This window comes from Tachysurus fulvidraco, chromosome 1 (genome assembly GCF_022655615.1).
Source record: "Tachysurus fulvidraco isolate hzauxx_2018 chromosome 1, HZAU_PFXX_2.0, whole genome shotgun sequence".
Classification (NCBI taxonomy): domain Eukaryota; kingdom Metazoa; phylum Chordata; class Actinopteri; order Siluriformes; family Bagridae; genus Tachysurus; species Tachysurus fulvidraco.
Genome location: NC_062518.1, coordinates 33,073,413 through 33,096,994, shown reverse-complemented (window position 1 = coordinate 33,096,994; position 23,582 = coordinate 33,073,413). Strand labels below are relative to the sequence as shown.

General features: G+C 38.0%; 3 protein-coding genes across 4 annotated transcripts; 2 read left to right on the top strand and 1 right to left on the bottom strand.

Annotated features, from left to right (window-relative positions):
* The first annotated feature begins 101 nt into the window (after positions 1–101).
* On the top strand, positions 102–7,592 carry mus81 (MUS81 structure-specific endonuclease subunit). The gene is made up of 16 exons (XM_027134463.2): positions 102–898; positions 1,011–1,140; positions 1,999–2,117; positions 2,205–2,321; positions 2,475–2,555; positions 2,664–2,752; positions 3,299–3,466; positions 3,643–3,798; positions 3,881–4,008; positions 4,867–4,979; positions 5,072–5,191; positions 6,016–6,111; positions 6,217–6,357; positions 6,446–6,549; positions 6,657–6,740; positions 7,397–7,592. Exons 1-16 carry the CDS (start codon positions 761–763, stop codon positions 7,461–7,463), a joined length of 1,851 nt encoding a protein of 616 aa, XP_026990264.1. The 5' UTR covers positions 102–760; the 3' UTR covers positions 7,464–7,592.
* Positions 7,593–7,746: 154 nt separating this feature from the next.
* Positions 7,747–17,147, top strand: LOC113635179 (transmembrane protein 151A). 2 transcript variants are annotated; one of them, XM_027134464.2, is made up of 2 exons: positions 7,747–8,619; positions 12,956–17,147. In XM_027134464.2, the coding sequence occupies exons 1-2, from the start codon at positions 8,563–8,565 to the stop codon at positions 14,738–14,740; spliced, it is 1,842 nt and encodes a 613-aa protein (XP_026990265.2). In that variant the 5' UTR covers positions 7,747–8,562; the 3' UTR covers positions 14,741–17,147. The 2 variants fall into 2 exon arrangements, with proteins under 2 accessions (XP_026990265.2, XP_047673278.1); XM_047817322.1 differs by lacking the exon at positions 7,747–8,619 and adding an exon at positions 10,976–11,693.
* Positions 17,148–18,220: 1,073 nt separating this feature from the next.
* On the bottom strand, positions 18,221–23,080 carry tmem179ba (transmembrane protein 179Ba). The gene is made up of 5 exons (XM_027134489.2): positions 22,923–23,080; positions 21,735–21,925; positions 21,419–21,556; positions 21,214–21,292; positions 18,221–20,131 (listed from the first exon to the last, which is right to left on the bottom strand). The coding sequence occupies exons 1-5, from the start codon at positions 23,019–23,021 to the stop codon at positions 19,973–19,975; spliced, it is 666 nt and encodes a 221-aa protein (XP_026990290.1). The 5' UTR covers positions 23,022–23,080; the 3' UTR covers positions 18,221–19,972.
* Between the last annotated feature and the right edge of the window lie 502 nt (positions 23,081–23,582).

Below are 23,582 nucleotides of genomic sequence, written 5' to 3'. Positions count from 1 at the left end.
TCTTTAAAAACCAAAGCTCTACGTCTATTGTGAAGTACACAGGACCGCGTCGCGTAACAAAAACGTCACTTAGGGACAAATGCCATGTCCGCGGATTTAACGCGTAATCACACACACACACCATCACGTTGTATTAAATATTCTAATATATTTTATCATGACAGTGATGGTGTTAGGCTTCAAATGGGTTTTAGGAAGGACAGAGCACAAAGTTTAGGTTTTTTTTGGAGGCAATGGTCTTGCAGATCTGGCAACCCTACTACGTACTTTGTTTTTAAATACACTGCCGCGGAGATCACAGGGCGCACAACCACTGTACTGGGCAGCTGTAGATATATTACATTTATATATATTAATAATAAGACACGATGAGTTTCGTATGCTGAAGCTATTATTCGGCTTTACAAACACACGAACTACGCTGAAGAAAAATTGGGAACTAATGTACACTAGGTACACTTACATTGTTAGCTACCTAAGCTAACATGTTAGAAAATCCGCAGGAATCACCGGCTAACTTCAGTTTTTAGTCGAGCAAAACGTTATATATTAGCTATCTCAGTGTCAGTGTATTCCAGTAAACAACACCTAACAACTCGTTTAAACAATAAAAAAAAACGCTAGAGCTGTTCCTTAGCTGCATAATTAGGTTGTGTATAAAGTTACTAGCACATTTAACGGTGTTTGTTTACATTCATTTGAGACACCCGGAGAGGTTTTTCGTTGCTTGGTTACGTGGCTGGACTCACTGTGTCTCCACATGCCATCAGAAGCATTGCGTTTGGGTCGGAAGCGGCCTGTACCTTCCTGCCCCAACCCTCTCTTCCTCGAGTGGCTCACTGAGATGCGTGATCACGCCAAAGAGAAAGGCCTCAAGACACAGTACGTCTATCAGAAGGTAAATTGCAACCTATCCTGTTAGCATTTCAGTAGATATTTCACAAAGCCATCACTGGTGTTGGTGGTGTTGGTGTTGGTGTTACAGTGCGTCCTGTTGTGTTCTCCTGTAGGCTATTAATTCTTTAAAAAAGTATCCACTGCCACTGAAAAACGGCAAAGAGGCCAAAATCCTGCAGAACTTTGGGGACGGAATCTGTAAGATCCTGGACGAGAGGCTTGAGAAACATTACAGAGAAAAGGGTAAGAATGAAGTGAACACCACTCAGCCAGCTGTGTTACTAATGTGATGTGATTTCATTAGTGGACTGAGTGACTTTTGCATTCTCAAAGGGTCCAAGTACAGTATATATTATCATGATCGTGCAGGTGTACCCAGGGCTACCAGCAAGCTGCTCAGAAACAGGTGTCAGTTCTCATACATAAATAAACACTAAAGGAAACACTTAATATGGATTTATTACACCTCCTTAATATAAAGGATGCAAAAATGTGTTTTTGGATATTTCTATTCTGAAAGTGCCATATTTTCCAGCATTGTATCCTATAACTCAACCTTAAGGATAGAGAGAAGTAAATGTGTAAATTGTTATACTTTATAATGTCTAAAGAGGAGCATCTGTGGACCTGTTTGGAAGGCTTAGAGACATGGGGTTGTCTAGACAGGACAGGACAGGTCTTTGTCTGGCAGTGCATCTAAGCAAGTTGTGCTCGTTCCTTGAAAAGTGTGATGCACTTTGTATAATCAACATAGAATTTGTTTGTTGCTGTAATATTATTTGAACTTCATTCTTGCAGCTACATGAAAAACAATGGACAGAAATCAGCAGTGGATTGATTAAATGTCAGCAGGTTAAATACAAATTAAGATGCTTCATTCTGAACCAGTTGTAAAGACTCAATGGCACAAAAGCCCAAACAGGAACAAGAAACAGTAGTCAAATCCCGAGATTGAAAACTGAACAACATGTACCTCTTTGGACAAAAATGCTTGAGTCCTCCTTTAAGGATTTTATAGAGCTCCTGATGAATTCTACAGGAGAATTATGTATAACCTAGTAAGGTTTGATCATTCTCTTCAATTATTTTTTTTCTTCATAGGTGCTAATGCTCCTGTTCACTACCTCCCTCATAGCGCTGAACCCTGCAGCAACATCCTGCCTTCCACCAAATCATCACACTGCTCCAACCTTCCTGCTCTAAAGGGTGGAAGAAACATGGTGATTTTCACATAAATTCACACCATATCTCAGTTCTTGTATTTCTTAATAATGTGTGTCTCAAACACTTTTTTTATGTTTTTGCAGAGCAAGGCTAAAGCTGATGCAGGACAGGAGAAAGGAGGAAAGAAGAAGAGGGAGTATGTCCCTCAGAAGAGATCAGGAGGCTATGCTGTTCTGCTCACATTGTACAGACATTCACAGGTATAACACACTGTTGTGGACATTTGTATAGCTTTATATTGATGTCATAGACAATAAGCAACAACTGAATTCCCTGAATTATCACTGAGTAAAAGTAAATAGATATGTGACTAAAAAAAATATTAAGAAATATTTGTCTACTTTGTTTTTCAGATACCTAACAGTAAAGGCTTCATGTTTAAAAATGAACTACAGACCGAGGCACAGTCCCTTTGTGATAAATCCTTCACTGTAGTAAGTACAATTTATATAAAAATGTATATAAAGCCTTATGTAATTTTACAGAAATGCCTCTTGTTGACTGTGGAAGTGCAGCCAATTTTAACCATATGTGTTGTGTAGCCTGATCTAGGAAGTAAATACACAGCCTGGGCTTCAGTAAGCACCCTCATTCAGAAAAACTTGCTACTGAAGACACACAACCCTGCCAGGTAAACTCTCACTCAGTGCTGCATTTTCCTTCACTCAGGAAGGTGTTTAATTTCTGTCTTAGACATGCAGAGCTATGTCTTATAAGATAAAAATCACAGAATGATAATAGAACTGTCCTAAAATAAATACTGTTTTAACCAGTGTTTATCAGGAACGTCTTTGTGCTCCTTAGCTTTTTTCCTTCCACCTTGTGCATAAACATTGTCATTATCAACACCAATATTATAATTAATAATATAATTATTATTTATAATCTGTGGTTACAGAGAAAAAAGTGTATATTGTAATGTGATACATCATGAATCTCAAATTTGCTGTTCTGTAAAGCCATTGTTAAAAGCACAATCCAAATAAAATTAAATTGAATTAAAAAGTCAGTTTGAAGTGTTTTTGCCAGCGTAAATGCTTGGTTGTTGTGACCTTTGTCATTTAATTGAATCAACTCATTATTCCTTATTATTACTTTTTCATATTGTGCTTTAGAAGCTGGTCTTAGTAGCTACTCCTTCGACTCATTCCTTCGGGTTCTCGCCTCCATTTGTTAGGTATTCATTGACAGAGTTTGGTCTGGCTCTAGCAGAAAGACTGGAGTCTGGAGAGCGGGGTGTAGATGGACAAGAGGAGGAGAGGAAGAGTCAGGCTGAGGACTCAGGGGATGGACCGGTTACTGTAGACCTGACTCTGCATGAAGACAAAGAAGAACAAGACAGCTGGTGAGAACAAGATTAATCCGTTGAATAAATAAGTGAATTAAGGTGCTGTGTGTTGAAGTGTTTCAAGTGTTGCACTCAATGCACAGCAAAACATTATAAAAGATACTGATCACAGTGTGAAATACTTGCGTCAAGTGTTGAAATTATCTTAAGAAATTAATTTTTATTAATTTCAGCATCCCAGGAGTGTCTAGCAGAGCCGTCTCAGTAACCCATGCAGGTAGCGCTTCGCTCTCAGAAAGGTTTCACAGCTCAGAGAAAGAGAGAGCTGCATATCTTCTCCCTGAAGACTATGACATTGTGCTGTGTGTTGACTTTATAGAGACCACTGGGTAAGTGCATGATGTGAAATTCTCTATCTCTATTTTGAATATGTTTAAGTTCTTTACTTACAAGGTGCTGTTGACTTGGCAGAGGGAACACAGCACGCAAACAAGAATTGGTCAAGGAACTACAGAGAAACGGTGTGACCTTTGACATCAGAAAACTAAATGTAGGCGACTTCCTGTGGGTTGCTCGTGAGAAAGTGGCACCTGTGCCTGGTAAACTGTCACTCTTCACTAGCTATGTTTATGTCTCACTCTGACACTCACCTGATTTCTAAACACATAAACTCCTTTTTATTCCTGTCTCTTTTATTGTGTAGGTTTCAGGGTTAAAACTAACTACTAGGTATAAACATATAAATACCTGAGGGATGATTTCTTGTGTTTCCTTTACTATAATAGAGCTTTTGCGCTGTAGTGACAGATACCTGAGCTGTTTTCTCAGATATTCTTTAATACTTACTGAAGATAGAAGTACAGAACATGGGAGAACTACAGTCAGGTCAGCTTGTCAAGTGCTTCAGAGGGAAGTGGAGTCACTGAAGTAGGTTTCTGCAAAGAATGAATAAATAAATAAATCTCAAAGTAATCTTTCTTATAATAGTAGTGATTACATTCTGTCAGCAGGTGGCGCTATTATTTTTGTTGCAGTCCTCTCTTTAGTCCCATTGTTTTCTAAATGATTCTTACTGTGCTAATACTATGCCCATAAGAATAATTTTACAATTCAGTTCAGATATATTTGTGTATTGCTTTTAACAATGGACATTGCCTCAGAACATAAGAAACAATACAAAAAAATAAAAAAGTAAGAATACAGATATAACTTATTATGAAAAATCAGTGTAATAAAACAAATATACATTATGGTTAATACAAAATAGACTGAGTTAATCAAGTATATTTTTATCTAAATAAATATGCAGGACACTTACATTCTTACTTATTGTGTAATATTTTATGATTTGTATATTTTTTCATTCTAGCTTTTTTATATTGACCGTTCAGTTATGTGTATGACAACAGCATATAGCTTTTATACAGAAGTTTATTCATGGATGGTTGTTAATTAAGGTCAGTTGCGTCCACCTGTGGCAAAAGAGCTGGTGCTTGATTACATCATTGAGAGGAAGCGGATAGATGATCTGTGTGGAAGTATAATGGATGGTCGCTTCAGAGAACAGAAGGTATGACATTCAAATGCTTCAAATAGCCTACTATACACAGCATCCACCAGATTTTTTTTAAAGGAACTTGGATTTCTTGGTCTCTAACTCAGTTCCGTCTGAAGAGGTGTGGTCTGCATAAACCCATCTACCTGGTGGAGCAGTGTGGTTCAGCAGCAGCACACCTCAGTCTACCAGAAAGCACTTTGCAACAAGCTATAATTAATACACAGGTATGCATGCGCACACACACATCGATTAAGACTCCGTATGAAATCACAGTAAGGCATAAAAATGGATTTCAGGTATGGAGTGTGAGAGAAATATCATCAAAAATCCCTGAACATATTACATGTTTTTGTGATTCTTTCAATGAACACAGTTCTTATAGAATAGTCTTTTTATTTGACATACTAAATTAAACAATTAATTGATTATTATTCTATTATATACATTCACTGTCCATAGATCAGCCAATCATGTAGCAACAGCTCAATGCAAAAAAGGGAAAGACCTTTAGTTAGTGTTCACATCAATGATCAGAATAAAGAAAGGTGTGATCTCTGTGACTTTATATGTGGCATGGAGGTTGGTATCAGATGGGCTGATTTGAGTATTTCTTTCTATAACTGATGATCATCTGGATTTTTCCACATACAATGTATCTAGAGTTTACACAGGACGGTGTAAAAAAAACAAAAAAAAAAAACAGAAAAGCTTGTATGAGTGACAATGAGTGGAAAATGGCCAGAGTGGTTTGAGCTCCCATATTAACTCAAATAGTCACTTTTTAACACTATCTAAAAATATCATGGGCATAGACTCTCAGAAATGAGTTTTAAACTGATCAGTGAATTTATTATTATTAGTGAGGTTGAGTATACACAGTGATTATAGGAACATGTAAGTGCCTTATAATAGAGATGCAACACACTTGCTGATTAAGATATGTTTGTGAATATAATAATTATAAATAAGGGTTAATGGAGCATTTGGCAGGTCATGCTTGTGTTTCTGTATACTTTTCAATACTTCACATCATTATGATATGTTCCAGGTGGTAGATAACTTCTTTGTGAAGAAAGTTCAGGATGTTAAAGAATCAGCTGCCTACCTCACAGTCATGACCAGATATCTGCAGAAACTTTATCAGGTCAGTCTGAGTTTGAGTGCCATATTGCATCATTGTCATGTGTGGTATTTCTTGACTGTATAGTGAGAGAGTTCTGTATAGTTATACTCTATAGTTCTCTTCCAGAATAGGACATTGTACTACCGCTCCAGAGAACTGGAACAAGGTGGAGAGTGTGACACAGAGAATGGAGCCAGGGAAGGTGAAACCCCCCGCTGCTCACTTATATCCTTCACAGACTTCAACTATGGAGCCTTGAAAAACAAGGTAGAATGTGTTTCTGTTCAAGTGCCACTTCGAGAACTCTATCATGCTAAACCAGTCTTTACTGAATTTACCTTGTACGCTCTTCCAGTCTCAGACAGTTAGAGAGGTTTTTGCCCGACAGCTGATGCAGATCAGTGGAATCTCTGGTGACAAAGCGGCTGCTATATTAGAGCACTACAGTACAGTAAGCAGGTATGAGCAATATAAACAAATAAAATCATTTCACTCTTCACTTTCTCACAGCCTAATTTTATATTGGCAGTATAATATAATATAATCGGACTGTTTTCCTTTCTCAGTTTATTGAATGCATACAACCAGTGTTCCACTGATGCTGAGAGAGAAAAGCTCCTCTCATCCATCAAATATGGCAAACTTAAAAGGTTTGACTTCTGCATTATTTCTTCTTTCTTCATTGGTAGTCTGTAAAGACTCGGATGTGTGTATGTGTGTGTATATATTTACATATTTGAAAGTTTTACATTGTGGTCATATTCATTATTTATTATATTAAGATAAGATTGTAGAAATCTACATATTTTGTTTAAAAGTAAATTTCAACCAAATAAGCATTTCAAAACGTGTTGGTATGTGTGCATGTATCTGGCCCAGATGTCAGTGTTGCCTGGGCAGCTAATTTGTCCAAATATTTATAGACCTGATTTTATATCATGTCTTACACTGTGTAAAATGAAAGGGGTTTGTGTTAAACCCAGGAGCTAAGATTGGTGATTGATGAGTATCTAGTTTACACAGTAACAAGTCAATATGTGAATAAACCTTCACTCGTGGGATAAGTCCTGTCTGCCACAAAATCTGTATCTCGCTTTATTACACAGATTCCAGAAACCTTAAGTAGTTGATTTCCTGTTACTAAAGTCGTAAACAATATTAAATTCAAGGATATCTACAGAAAGTCTGTTTTACTAACTTATATATTTTTCTGCATTGGGTTTTAACTTTGTGTCTTACTGTATGAAGTGTACAGGCTTCACAGTTGTAAAGTAACGCTTCATGGATGCTGTTTTATTTTTTCCAGAAACATTGGGCCGGCTCTTAGTCGGACTGTATACCAGCTTTACTGTACAGAAGGACCACTATCGTAACCACACAGTATTGCTGTCCATTCTTCATCAAACAGCAATGCAATGATTATTGCATTGCAGTTTATTCCCTAACCAGTTTTAGAGGATGTGCAATAAATAATTGAATCAAATAAAGATTTATATTTCATATATATAGTTTCGTTACTGTTGATGAAAAATATAAATGGTTTGGTTAAAGTAAAAGGACAACAGTTAACTGCTGCACTTTGTTGCTTAATGGTGTTTTCTATATTCATTATATTTGCATTCATCTTTACCGTGGCATTAGAACGAAACTTGGTCTGTGTGAGTGAAGGTGCTCTTACTCAAAGAAGCACAACGTGCTGGGGACTAAAGACATTGTCTGAGCATGTGCACTGTAAGGAAAACATGGTCGCAGTAAGTAAACGCTAGACAGGTAGATGACGTCAGCTCGTATTGAAGGATGTAATTTATAGGAAAGTCTCTGTGGCTACGTCCCAAACCGCCTACTGCTCTATTAATTAGTGTGTCAGTATAACGTACCGGTTATATCCTCCTTATAGGGAGGTATGTGGGTTTGGACTTAGCTCTATTGTTCCTCTATAGGCCAGGGAGAGAGCGGAGGGAGACCTCTGATGACGTGCTCAAGGAGAACAGCATCATACACAAAAGGAAGGAAGAGCAAAAGAAAAGAAATAATACCGCGAGTATTTTTTTTTTTTAAATAAAATTTGTAAAAGGATTCTATGTTAAATCAACAATACGCAAATGTTTCCCTTTGAACATCGAAAATGGATGCATTAATTTATTTAATTAATTAACCCAGCTTTCCCCCGCGCCTCCCTTTAGCAGACGTAAACAGCTTCACCTCCACATCCTCATCCTCGTAGTAACGCGCCTTTATAAATAAAGAGATGCTGGATATAGACGGGAACAAATGGGCCGATTCGAGAAACTGTATTTACGGATCTTCTAAAGAATTACATATTTAGAATTAGTGTGGCCGGACGGTGCGGTTTGTCTCGCAGCGGCGCAGGTGTTGGAGCGGATGCTGAGGCGGCGGATGGGGTGAGTCTGGCCGGAGCGGAGCGCTCCAACAGCGGGCTGCTCCTGAGTGAGGGTCCGCTGAGCGGGAATAATGCAGGACGCGGCAGACGGAGAGGAGCCCATTCTGGCTGGGACTGCCAGGGAAGAGGTGAGATTGGTTTATTTTGGAAAGGGATATACGATTAATGCCCATTACGCTGGGCTGAAATTACAGCCAAAAAGGTTTTATTGTCACAGATAGTCTACTGCGCTCCCATTATCACTTGAAGATGATCAGTCACATGGGTATAAATGTGGAGCTAAAATAATCAACACCGGGACGGACTGCTTCATGATGCGTGTCCTCTTCAGCATCCTCATCGCACTCCTGCATTGCAGTTAGGAGCAAATGCGCTGCTGTATTTATACATCATTATCTCATGCCGAGTTCATACTGCTCGTTTTCCCGAAACAGACCTTAATTTTGTGTCCTCTACGAATAAGAAATCTGTCTTACAGGTATGAAACGGGTGCACTAGCGAATTAGTGACTGGATTTTTTTTTTTTTGCCTGAAGACAGACTCCAGCTGCTCTGTCTCAGTCTTTATAAACATACACATAACCAAATCTTTCTACACTTTCCCTAAAGGGCAGTTGAAATCTAATAGGCTTACAGGGTTAATCGATTATAAAAGCCATAAAAGTTCTGACCTAAGTGTGAGGATTTCAGAGAACACATTGCATTCACGTTTCATTCAGGCCTGTAGGCTAATTTGTTCCCAAAACAGCAGAATAGTTAAAGCACCAATCATCCATGGATTTTTTTTAAAATTATTATTTATTTCTGTCAAAAACATATGTGAATGTATTCCCTATTCACTCTAAAGTATAAAAACTAGAAGATGCATTTGTTACTTTGCTATGTTGCATTATTTTTTATCATTCTTACTACTTTGTTGTGTGTTTTTTCAGATCTATAAGATGCCATAGAGCACAGACCCCCGCAATACATATTTATTTCATGAGCAGTATTTATTTACATACAACTTTTTTGGAACTATAAACCTTTTTATTGCATGTTTTTGAATCACTTGAGTCACAAGAGTCCTGAATCTGATCTGTATTTGTCCATGCACTTTATTAGGAACACTTGTACACCTGTACATTCATGCAATTATTCAGCATGTGAAAGCAGTGCAATACAAATAATTATACATAGACAGGTCAAGAGCTTTAGTTAATGTTCAAATCAAACTGTACACTTGGAAAGAAATATGATCATTGTGACTTTAACTGTGGCATGGATGTTGATACCGGATAAGCTGGTATGAGCTCCTGAGATTTAGACTCTACAGTTATACGGAACGGTGTGAAGAATTATACATTGAGTGGGCTAATGTTCTGTGGGTGGAAATGTCCTGTTGATAAATGTGGTCAGAGGAAAAAGACCAGATTGGTTTCAGCTGACAGGAATGATATAAAAACTCATATCGTCAATCATAGTTAATCTCAGCATTCACAAAACATTGAGCTGGATGGCCTAAAACAGCAGAAGCCCACATCAGTTTCAACCCTTGTCAAACAAGAACAGGAATCTTTTTCCAGTCTTCAACCATTTACTTTGGATTTAAAGAGTGATTATTTGAGTTACTAGTGAAATGAAATACGGCTAAGTATGGTGACCCATACTCAGAATTCATTCTCTGCATTTAACCCATCCAAAGTGCACACACAGCAGTGAACACACCTGGAGCAGCTGCGGCACCCGGGGAGCAGGGGGGGTGGGGTGGGGGTGGGGGGGTGTTCGGTGCCTTGCTACAAGGGCACCTCAGTCGTGGCCGCCCCGAGACTCGAACCCACAACCTTAGGGTTAGGAGTCAAACTCTCTAACTATTAGGCCATGACTTCCCAACTTCCCTATTATAGACTGCCTATCAACTGAAACCAGTCAGAATCTTCTCCTCTGATCTTTCTCAGTAATATACAGATATAACAGTATAAACAGTACACAGATCCTCCACTCACAGCCCCTTTTGTACCTGGTGTATGTAATCTGGTTAAAGTCATTTAGGCCTAAGTCCATTTGGGGAATATAGAGCAGCAACCCATTTCATTTTTGTTGTTAAATGTGAACATTAACTGAAGTTTTAAGCCTGTATGTACATGATTTTTATTACAATGCGCTGCTGAATCACGATTGGCTGTTTGGATAACTACATAAATGTCCATTTGTTCCTAATAAGGTGTATAGCAAAATATACAATGTTCTTATGAGCCCTATACACTAATACAGTAAGTGTGTATTTACCTCTGGTGTTTTGCTAAATACTGCATTTCCATGTCTCTTCTAATTTGTTTAGTGCTTTATGCAAGATTAAGACTTTAGTTAGAGAATAATCACTTGATAATGGCTTCTGTTAGACCACCAACCATTGGAGAGTGGATAAAAACAGATCCTGCCCACCCCACCTAAACCACACACATACATAGACACAGAAAAATCCTAATTGCTGAGCTAACCTTCTGTATCCTATTACAGTTGCAGAATCTTGAGATTTCATAGTGGTAGAAACTGAGAAGGCTGCACCCCACAGTAGCATGTATTGCAGTTTGCATTACTGTAACATAGCAATTTCCAGCATGTGTGGCAGAATAAAAGAAAATGTGACAGTGTCTTTAGACTGGTGCTATATAGGAATCCTACTTAAAGCCCACATGTAAACTTTAAGCTTATTATTTAGTGCAGAGCAACTGCAGGAATGACAAAAAGTCTAAATATTTTCATAATCTTTATTGTCTCATTTCACTCATTTCTGACTTTACACAAAAGTGTTTTCTTACTAGTGTATTTTATAAATATGACAGCACCTCATTCAGGGAGAAGGATTTATTTCATTTTCACCATGTCAATACACTGTTCTGGACTAGGTCTGTTCAAAACTAGTGAGAGATTACAGCATCAAATTGTTCTAAATCGGTGTTATCCAAGTATACAATCAAATAAGGTTTGCTGACTAAATAAGCTAAATATTTGTGAGGCTGTCTACACTTTGAATTTAAAATGATTATTAAAATTGTGCTGGTTTTGACAATTCACTGTGCTTTTAATTTATAATTTCAGTCATCGTTGCTTTCCTCTAAATGTGAGGCAGCATGAGCAGGGCATCTCTGGGAGGAAGCATGTATTAGCTTTCACTCTCCTCCTTTGGTAAATGTCGTATGATGGTGAGAGCTGGATAGTGGGTGGGTCTCAGTTATTCTCTCACACTTATGTTGATCTGTGATTGTTTTTCTATTCAGTGTGATTACAAATATTTCATTCATCTACTTTCATTAATATTTCATCAACTGAAGCATTATATATATATATATATATATATATATATATATATATATATATATATATATATATATATATATATATAAAAACATTTAACAAGGATACTGGTTAAAATTGCTGTCTCACCAACGTAGTACAAAGTCCTGGTTTATGGTTTCTAATGGCTTCCTTCTGCTCAAGACCAATCATATGTGCCTTTAACCTCCACAATGTGCTTTGCAAATGTAATCATATCCTCTACTGAAACATTTTAGATATCCTCATATTGCCATTCGGGTGAGATCATGAAATTCCAGAGAACCTTGAAGCTAAAATAATACTATTTAAATGATTATATCGCTGGATGACTGCCAGTAAAGATTATATTTGTGCATAGTCAGCTTAGCTTTTAGGTTTTAATAAAGTTTTTTTTTTTTTTTTAAAAAAAACATTATTTAGCTGTATGTTTTAGGCAAAATGTTGTGCAATTTTAAGATTGAAAATCTTGTTACAGTTGGACCTATGCAAGACTGGTTAATTATTTGATTTAGCTGAAAAATATGCTGTACTCATTTGCTATTTATAAATCACTTGACTACATTCAGTCTTTAAATAGATGCATGGCAAGCAGCAGAAATTGTAGAAGCACAAGCTGTTAATAATTGATTGCCAAATTTTTTATTTTTCCTCATGATGTATTGCTAGAAATCCTCTGGGAGTGGATGTGACTGTATAAGTCAGAAGCTATGACAGAGCACATGAACCCTGTTTCTTCCTCCCTGTGGGATCAGAGTAACGCTATTATTGGCTGTTATGCTAGGTGGCAGCAGAATGTGTTGTGTCTTGCTGGAATAGGAATTGTGTGATTGGTCTCATCAATAGGCTAATTTAAGGGATATATAAGAGAAACTTAGATTCTGATTAAAAGCACCTTTTTATCCTGACAAAGAATCAGCTTCATCAACCCAAATCCGAAATGCAGCAAACTTCAAAAACATTCACAATTATCAACAACCTCAGATCATTCAGTAAAATTAAGGCAAATATTGTATATATGCCTATATGTAAATATATTACCTTTATGGACTCAAATTATGCTAATAATGTTAATAGTTGAGATTGTTTTTCTTCTTCCATAACAATATGTTAAATTACTTTTTCTGCTTTTCTCTTGTCTCTTCTACAGCAGCGTCCAGTGAAGCAGTCCCTGGCTAGCTCTCTATGTCGAGAGTCACATTGGAAGTGTCTTCTTCTCACGCTGCTTATGTATGGTTGTTTTGGCACACTGACCTGGTGTGGATTATGTAAGGTTCCTGTCCTCACAGTACCTGTAGAGCTTGCAGCTACAGTATTGGAAAATGAAGACCAGTCTACAACTTCAGCTGCTGCTAATACCTACAGCCCTGATGAGTTGGCTCTTGACAGCCCTTGCTCAAGTGGTTATGTCTACATTCCTCTGGCTTTTCTGGCCATGTTATATGTGGTCTACTTGGTGGAGTGCTGGCACTGCTACTCTAAGACTGCCATGCTGGCTCAAGCAGAGGTCGCAGAGGTCTATGAGCGTGTGCAGAGACTTCAGCAGGCTACACCATGCATTTGGTGGAAGGCCATCAGTTACCATTATGTGCGAAGAACCAGACAGGTAACACGCTATCGCAATGGAGATGCATATACCACCACACAGGTCTACCATGAACGGGTCAACACGCATGCAGCCAGTTCAGAGTTTGACTATGCCAGGCTGGGTGTAAAAGATGTCTCAAAGGAGCTAAGGGGCCTTATGGAGCATCCGGCAGTACGTCTGCGCTTTACAAAATGCTTTAGTTTTTCCAGTGCCCGAGCAGAGGCTGCCTACCTCACACAACGTGCACGGTTCTTTGGGGAAAATGAAGGCTTAGATGACTACATGGAGGCACGGGAGGGAATGCACCTGAAGAATGTAGACTTTCGTGAACACATGCTGGCCTTCCCTGACCCCGCTCGGCAGCCCTGGTATGCGCGCAGGAAGGTGTTCTGGCTTGCTTCAGCTTTGCTGCTTTCATGGCCACTTCGTGTTGTGGCAGAATATCGCACTGCATATGTGCATTACCATGTAGAAAAGCTGTTCGGTGATGAAGATGACAGTAGCAGAGGTGACGGAAGTGACAATGGAGGAATCAATGAGAATGTTAATGGACCTGGTGGAGGTTGCATCGGATCGAGCTACCGTGCCATTTCCCGGGTTAACACCGTTGACATGACGGAACTTGAGTGGCACATTCGCTGCAATCAGCAGATGGTTCCCAGTTATTCTGAGGCACTGCTGATGGATCCTGGCACAGATGGTAACCAAGGTACAAACCCCTCTCCCCCTGGGGCAAATTCTAATACTGGAGGTCCTACATTGCCTGTGGCCTTTGCATCAGCCTACCTGCTCCAGAGCTGCCCTCGCTGTCGCCGGTCCACTAGCAGCATGTCACTCCCTTCCAGGCTTAGAGGCCCAACAGCTGCTTTGCTGACTGGCACTGTAGCTGGGATGAGGGCTAGCGGAGCAGGAGGTGCTGCTGGAGGTCCAGGCAGACTTGTTCTGAGCAGAAGTGGCTTTTCATTGGGTCGTCTCCAAGCCACACGTCCCGCATCTCTGTTCCATTCCCGCAGTGTAGGTGGAGGTCTAGGAGGACGAGGGGAGGAGGGGAATGGTGCAGGAACAGGAGGTGGAGGATTTCTTGGTTTGAGCTCAAGGCAAGATGAAGAGAGTAGAGGGGTGTTAATGGGAGAAGGGGAGGAGGAAGAAGAACAAGGAAACCAGGTGGCTAGGGAGGAGGAGAGAGAAAGACAAGAAGAGGAAGCAGAGCAACCAGAAGATAGCAACAGGGAGGAAGGGAGAGAAAGCGAAAGGGATCGGCCTCCTACATATCAGGATGCTTTTTTCTTCCCCGTTCTTATTGTGCATGGAGAGGAGAGTTGTCATTCAGGAGGGGACATCTCTTAAACAAGAAGTTTCAGTTCTAGAAAAAGGAGAAAATGGAAGGATGACTCTAGTAATATAGAGGTAGCATTTTTTTTCCTAGAGAGGTATAAGGGACAGTAGGAACTGAAACCCTTGGTTGTTGTGTAGAAAAGCTAGGTAGGTTGGAAAACATGACTCATTATATCTATGCAAGAGTGAGAGAAGTCAGGAAAATAAGTAAAAGATATTCAGTAAGTTCTTTCTCCATTTGTTATGTTTCAAAAAGAAATATACTACAGAAGGAAAAAGACCAAGAAACAAATAAAGAAATGAATAAAATTTCTCTGTACATTTTCAAAGTAAATACATCACAGAAACCTAGGGTTGGATCATAATACAACCATTTCTGTTTCTGGTTTTCCACTATCAAGTAATTCCAATGATAGACTTATAATCTTCAGGTACAAAAAAATCACCATAATCGCAGCCTTGTAACCCAAATGGACCACAGTCTTCTTGAAGACACCCCACCTGTGCATGTAACTTAATGTTACCTCAGCCAATGTGCTAACAACAAACTTGCAATTTACAGTGTATCCCATTTATCAGCAACAGAAACATACAACCCTGTTTTCTGACCTCCGTCTATCCAGCTTAGTCTGGTCTTAACATCTTCAAAAATCTCCTGTGTTGCATGCTGTTTCTGGAGGCTTGGCTGAAGCCAGATGATTTTTGGGAGATCTGGTGAACATGTTGTGGAGCTTTGGCTCATATTGGAACAAGTGTATTACCTTTGCTGAATAGCTTGAACCAAGATTTCTCATTTAAAATGAGAAGGATATATTCTGGACATTAAATGGCTCTGTACTCAGTTGATATGAGAAGCATAAAAATGTGGAGTGTGTTCTCAATGCTGGAAGCTTTATCACATCACTGGTATAGTGAAGCACATTATGTTTTGGGTACATTTGCTATATTAGTAAGATTATTTGTTTTGTAGTGTATTACCAGTTTTGCCTGATTAAGGGCTTTGCTCAAATACTTTGCCTCACATAGACACCTTGTTTTATGGGAAGTTATGGTGCAACCATACAACATATTGCCTTCCATTATAGCCTCTATACTTGTCTTTCTTATTGTGTCACATGAGCATGAACCAGCTAATCATTAATGAAAATGGTTAGTGTGCCAAGAAATACTCACTGATTGCTAATAATTGTATGTATCAGTGCCCACAGTCTGTACCCATTTTGTATATAGGGCACACTTTTACCAAACTTTTTTTTATTTTATTTTTGCACAAATGCTCACAACACCATATTTCCAGTCACTCAGTCCTACATGCAATATTTGTTTTGAGTGTTTTTATGTTTGTATGTATATTTGATGCCTTTCTATATTTAGTGCTTGTGCATCTGGGACTAATACTACACTTGCAATATGTCACTTCTTAAGCTCTATTGTTTGTTGTAGAGTAAGCAACAATATTTGGCAGTTTCACTCAAATTATTCTCACTCAAAAAAAAAACAACGCTACAGCTCCACCAACAGAGGTTCAAACAAATCCACACTTAGTCATTCACTCAATTATGTGAATGAACATGCTTTCATTTAAAAACATGCAGGCTAGGCAGACTTCCTAGAAGCACTTACATGATACCATATATGGGAAAAATAAAAAGAGGGAAAAATATGTTCAGGCAATCTTGTCAGAATGTTTTGTGCTGCATAATCAATGTTGACTACCGCTGATGTTTTAATGAGAAATCACAGAAAGAGGATATGCCACAAGCATTTAAATGAGAGGTTTTGCTCCGCATATGTAAAGGCTTTAATCTACAGCCACATTTTACAAGTTTAGATTTAACTAAACTTGTGCTGAATAATTAACATTCCAGTGCAGACAACGGCTGATTGTTATGTGTGGTTGTGGAGTTGATATACAAGACTAAGGCAGCTGAGTGTGTTTATGTATGTAGATGTTTAAATGTGTGATGCTCTTTCATTTCTATTCTATGTCAAAGCTTTGGGGTGGGGTGTCTAGATCGGGTGGATTCTACGGGGTGGGGGGTGGGGGTCGAGAGAAAACTTTGAAGCAGTAAATCTAATGGCTTCAGCTGCTTCCAAAACTACGTGTAGCCCAGAAGAAACAGTAGTTTCCACTCTGGGAGAATGTGTCTAACATTGTTAGTGATAGTGTAGTATGGTTCATCTGGAATGGATGGATAGGCTATACAGTATCCCTTTAAAATAAATAAAGTCAACTAGCAAGCGAATAGCTACTTTCTTCTTCAAATATCAATTCAAATTGTTCTATTGTAGCAAAGATTGTTGATTTGATAGGTATTAGTTAGGGAGATTATGATGATGATGATGACGACGACGACGATGATGATAACTGATAATGACATTATTTATGCTGTAATAAAACCAGACTGCTTGATTTAAAGCACCGGTCTTATGGTTATTACTTATTTCATTTTTTATAACGTATTAATTCTTCTGGTAGTTAAATTATTTGACATACATATACATATTATATATATACATATTTTATATATATATACATACATACACACACACACACACACACATATATATATATATATATATATATATATATATATATATATATACACACACACACACACATTATGTATATATATTATATATACTGTATATAATGTATGTATGTGTGTGTGTGTGTGTGTGTGTGTGTGTATATAGCTTCTCGTGTAAATATGCACAAATCAATTTACTGAGCCACCCTGTGGCCATTTTAAGTATTAAAATAAGTGATTCAATAAGAACAAATCCAAACGTTTTACAGGTGAATGACCACTACAGATCTGCCGAGTAGGATTAAATTCTGTCCTTGGAATTTACTGTTAGCTTCAATAAGCCTCTTTTTCACCACTTCAAGCCACACTAATGCTCCTGCTTTACACTTGGATGGCCTGACCTATAATCATGGTTAGGAATCACATGGTAAGTTCATTTTGATTGTAATTTTCAACTATAGCTGAAGACGTTGTAAGGAATTCATATAGAGAGCTAAACATTCAACTTACAAAATTGATCAGAAGCTATGTAGAACAATAGAATTAATAACAGAAGCTAGTAGCATTAAAACAGACTGTCTTGAAAATAAAAAATTAACGTGGAGAAATTATCTTAGGTCCTATAGATGTGTTTACTTACATTCACTTATCTTACTTTCTCTGTTAAAAATATAATTAAATCACCATCAATTGACTGGAGTTATTCAGTCATTCAAGCACATGGTAGGAGCACAATGCAAACAATCATGCAGATACACAAATAATTTCAGTTAATTTTTACATCAAACATCAGGAAGGAGAAAATATGATCTTTGTTACTTTTATCATAGTGTAGTTGTTGGTGCTAAATGGGCTGATCTGAGTATTTCAGGAACTGCTGATCTCCCGGCCTTTTCATACAAACCCGTCTCTATAGTCTACACAGAATGGTGTAGAAAAACTAAAACATTTTGTGCAATAGTTCTGTAGATACTTTATTGGTAATAGAGGTTAGAGGAAAATGACCATTTTTAATAATGAAAATGATTTAGGCTGCCAGGAAGGATATAGTAACTCAAATCACTGCTCACAACTGTGGTGATCAGAAAAGCATCTCAGCATGCACAAAACATTGAACCTTTAGGTTGATGGTATACAAATGGAAACCACAGTGGGTACCATTACTGTCATTCAAGAACAGGAATCTGAGGCTATCATGGGTACACACTCTCCAAAACTAAAAGCAGGAAAGTGTGCAGTTGAATGATAAAGGTCTTGCTACAAGTACCTTGATGGTGCTGGGATTTGAATTCAAAACTTTCCATTCAAAGCCTGAAGCACTAAGCTATTCCTGAAAATACTCTGCTCTCCACATTATTTTACAGTCATGTAATTCCAGTGGTAGTTTATATTTCACCAAAGCTCTAATGAATTAAAAATAAAGGGACAAAGCAGGTGAATTGTGTTTGATACAAATTCTGTAGGTCCTGTAAGAAGTCATATGGTCATGAACCCGGCTTCTAAGCCCAATATTTAATATGCATGTATATTACTACAAATTAAACCTTTAAATCTAATTTATTAAAATAGTTCATTAGCCAGAAATTCAGTTTACTTTTACATTTATATTTTCAGATGTCTACAGGGAATACTGACATAAATAAAATGAAGGAAAATTAATAAGGCAATATCCAAATGATATCGCATGTATGTTGGCATGCGATAAATTGTACAGGGAAAAAGTTTTCACATAGCTCAGAATGGCACATTAAACAACTGTGCTGATAAAAACAAAGATCACAAGGACAACTATATTAATTTCAAAGATAATAAGCCAGTCAAACATATTTCCATTATGTGTTGGGGATGCAGGAAGGTAAATGTCCTGCTGTGAGCAATGACATGGTTGGCAACCAACATGCAAGTCTTAACCAAACACCATTGATAGGTTTATGTCCCCACAAGCACTGTGCACTTTTCCACAATTATGCTCACATATCTCCAAGTTATGTACAGAAGGAATATCTCACAAAAATGATAGTCACATTAACAGCATTATTTTAATCTAAAACCAAGGAAGACTTTCAGCATATAGGTAAAATCATATGACAGCATAAATATATAGTGGATAAATAATACTTAGAAGTGCTGAACATCTGTATTTTCATTACAAGAACTTATAAAAACTGACAGCAGGTGGAGCTAAAGTCTTATAAATGCACAAAGTACTGTATACCAATAAACTTTTGAAATTTCAGCATGGTAAAACATAACAGAAGTCTCATAACACATTTATTTCATTATGTATTACATGTACTTATGATATTTTACTACCACACTAGAATGTTTCTAGTATTTTAACACATCCCAAAGCTTTTATCATCGACTGAAGCCAGCAGGTCACATAAAACTTATCCATTTAAATGTGGAAGTGTAGCCATTAATCTAGTCAGATGTGTGCATTTTAATTTGTCTTTAGATCAGTATGAATCAGTAAGGCCAATCTGGCAACCTCATTCTCTTAGCTGCCAGCTACTGCTGCCAATTGCTGGTCAGTATCCATGGCAACATGGCCTGGATACCACTAGGGAGCAAAACCACGACCACTGACCGAGGTAGCCAAAACCAGTACTGTGCCTGCATCTGTGTGTGTTGGTGTTTATCTTAATCTGTGATTGGTTCATTGTGTGTTCAATGTATGCATGCCACAGTGCCTGTGCCATCTCGTGTGTGTTCAGTTGGGGTGTTCTGGCCGTTTGAAGAAGGGTTCTGTTTCAGAAGGACTGGCTCCGGGGTCCTCTATCCGAGTGTTGTAGTCAGAGCCCCATCTACGCTGGACCACTACCAGAACAACTACTATTATCCAGCTGAAGAAATTCACCCACACTGCCGTCTGAGCAAGGGAGAGAGACAGAGAGAAAGGGAGAAAAAGAGAGACAGACAAACAGAGAGACAGACAGAAAGCGGCAGAGAAAGAGACAGAGAGAGAGAGACAGAGAGGATTAATGAATACAAAAATAATTAGGTAAAGAAAATCATAATGAAATTTTCACACATTTATGTTAAAATGAGTCAGTCCAAGCACACCTGAGAACAGGCAGTGAAAATGCAGGCAAGGAACAAAAACATGGTGCAAAATGAATGAAAAATGTAAAATGGTTAAGCAAAATGAGCAGCCAACATTTTGTCACACTTGTGTGAAAAACTTTCTGATTACTGCCGAGTTTAACAAGAGTGTGAATGTGTGGGTGGCTCATCACCACACCTGTGTAAACTCATGAGTTAATGGGGATAAATAACACTAGATAAAAGGATTTGGCATGCCTAAGGTGTGCAACTGCACAGTTCTCAACACTAGCCACACTAAACATTAATTCAGAATTGTATTAACATATAGCAAATATAATAAATTATAGTTTTTAATAATTGTAATAATTGTGACCCAAGTAAAGTCAAGTAAAATAAAATTATTAACTGTATTTAAATGTAGTAACACTACATTTAATTCATAATTATGCTTTTTATTGATTATTATTATTATTATTATTATTATTATTATTATTATTATTATTATTATTATTATTATCATCTTGTTGTTGATATTCATTCTGCCATCCCACCATAATCACCATATTCCAAACAGACTAAGAACACCTTAATTGTTAAAAAAAAAAAAAAAAAAAAAAAGGGTGGAAGGTTGTAAGGCTTTAAACATAAAGAATTCATATTAAATACAGGCTGAAACCAGTAGCTGATTTAGAGGGCAGATTTACAGATTTAATTCCATTCAAACCACATTAGGAGGTGGTCCAAATTCATGTAGATAAAATCCACATCAGGATACAATGTAGATACAAGAAACATGAAATGGCAGATGAAGTTATTTTGATGAAATGGGAATCTGGCGCCACTGTGTGAAGTGGCAATGCAATCAAACATTCAGATGGTTAAAGTAGAAGAGATGTGGCAACATACCTCAGCATTGAGTAGTTTGATATAGAAACTAGACCCAATCAAAGGGCTTTTCCATTTCTGGCTCTGTGCTGCATCACACCTGCAAACACACACAGCTGTTACACTGACCAAGAAGCACTTGTTTCTGCTCAGACCGACCACTTTCATCAGTACTTCTAGACTTTATAGGAAATGTTTATATAGATTTGAGAAATCTTATTCTCACCTGGATATATTGGGCACCGTTTTGATCACAGATTCACAAAATTTGTCTCGACCGACTTTCAGGATGCATCCCGTCACCAGAAGGAAGAAGAGGAAGACTGCGCTTACAAGCAGTAAGGAAGTCATCCATATTCTCTCTCTTAAAGCGGAAAGACATGCACATGTGAGAACTGACAAGCAATCTTATAAGTTACACTACTAAAACCTTTGCATGCATTATTTAAAAAAGATTTCATGTCTAAGTGAGGCAGTGCTAATACTTCATACTACATAATGACTCAGGCTCATTATTAACAGGCAACAAATAAGCCTCTCACCTTTTGACCTCTCCATCCACACAGCATGAGTAAACCCAGTAGAGCGTGGTGGAGAAGCAGAACACAGCCACACACACCGAGATGCCTGACACAAAGTAACAGAGAGAAGAAGCGCTGGACCAGCTCACATCAATTTCTGAGGCGTTTAAGCGCACAGATCCATACAGCAAACACTTCCCTGAAAAATCACCCTGTGTGTAAATGTGAAAGTCAGTGAGTGTCACATTTATACTGATTTGTAGAAAATAATCTTATGAGGATTATAGTACTTGCATTTTGATGAAAAGTTAATTAACTAGATAGATAGATAGATAGATAGATAGATAGATAGATAGATAGATAGATAGATAGATAGATAGATAGATAGATAGATAAAAATAAACAAGTTACATTTTGCTTTCAGGTTGTGTTTAAGACTGTAACATGAAGCCATGGTTCTATACGCATGGGACTTTCCTGTGTTGACAGAGTGAAAGAGAAATCTACAACACTGATCCGACGTCAGTAAATCAGGAACAAACCGACACTCGGTCACATGACAAAGGTTAAGAGGCGGAAGAGACCAAACGAGTTGCACTGTCTGCTTTTATTGGCTTCCTTATTTTTAACATGATTTGCTCATTTTCTTTTTGTGCACTTCCAAAAAAAAAGGGAGTGTGTAATCTGCCCTCTATTTTCACATGGCTTTTTTGTTGTTGTTAATGCTTAATCCTCTTATGCGAACTTAAAACCCAATAAGCCTGAACTCTTTCCACTAGTCATATGACACAAGATGATGTTTATGGCTCCATAATACGAGTGTTTTCTTATTTAAGTAAAAAGTTTGAAAATGTCCCCTTTTCTGCGCACCAACAAAATATTGATTACGCATCTGCAAAGAAAACAGTACCAGAAGTATCCAGTCAGTAGTAAGTGGGGTGAAAGTTTCTTTTTAAAAAAATAAATAAATAATATAGCTTAACTAACACTGTGCTATTGCTGGACAAAACTCTACAAAGTTTGACTACATTTTGTCACTTTGTTAAGGAAAGTTTTGGTGCTGCCAAAAACTTTTTACTTATTAGTGACAGACGCAAGTTGCGCACTGCAGCAACAAAGCTGTCTAAGTCCCATCGCCTGTATGGTTTTAAAAATGTACATACTGCACTGATAAATCTAACTATTAATAAAAATGCTGTTTGTTTTTACCTGAGAAAGAGTTACGGAGGCGGCGGTGATAATTCCGCAGATGAAGCAACAGGCGTAAAACGCGAGCTCCAGCAGCAGCAGCAACCGCGGCAGCGCCATCACGAGTCACGAGAACAGGAACTCGAGAGCTCAAAACAACACACACACACACACACACACACACACACACACACACACACACACACACACACACACACACACACACACACACACACACACACACACACACACACACACACACACACACACACACACACACACACACACACACACACACACACACACACACACACACACACACACACACAGGTGGTTTATTAGGACTTTTTCCTCAAATAAATACCACATTGAGTTATGGGGACACACCTTGCACGCGCGCGCACACACACACACACACAAACAGAGAGGGACGACTAAGCCCCAGAACAAATGGCAAATTCATACAGCAATGATTAGATTTTTTTTTTTTTTTTTTTTTTAAGCAATGATTAGATTTCTTAATCATGGTCTCTATGATATTTACAACATCACTTTACAATGTCTTTTCATTTTGTGACCTCCAGCATACACGGGTGTTATTTACATCAGGGCTGAATGTAATGACTTTAAGTGGCTATAATGGGATAAAGTTGGCCTAAATTTTGTGTGTCAGAATTTAGA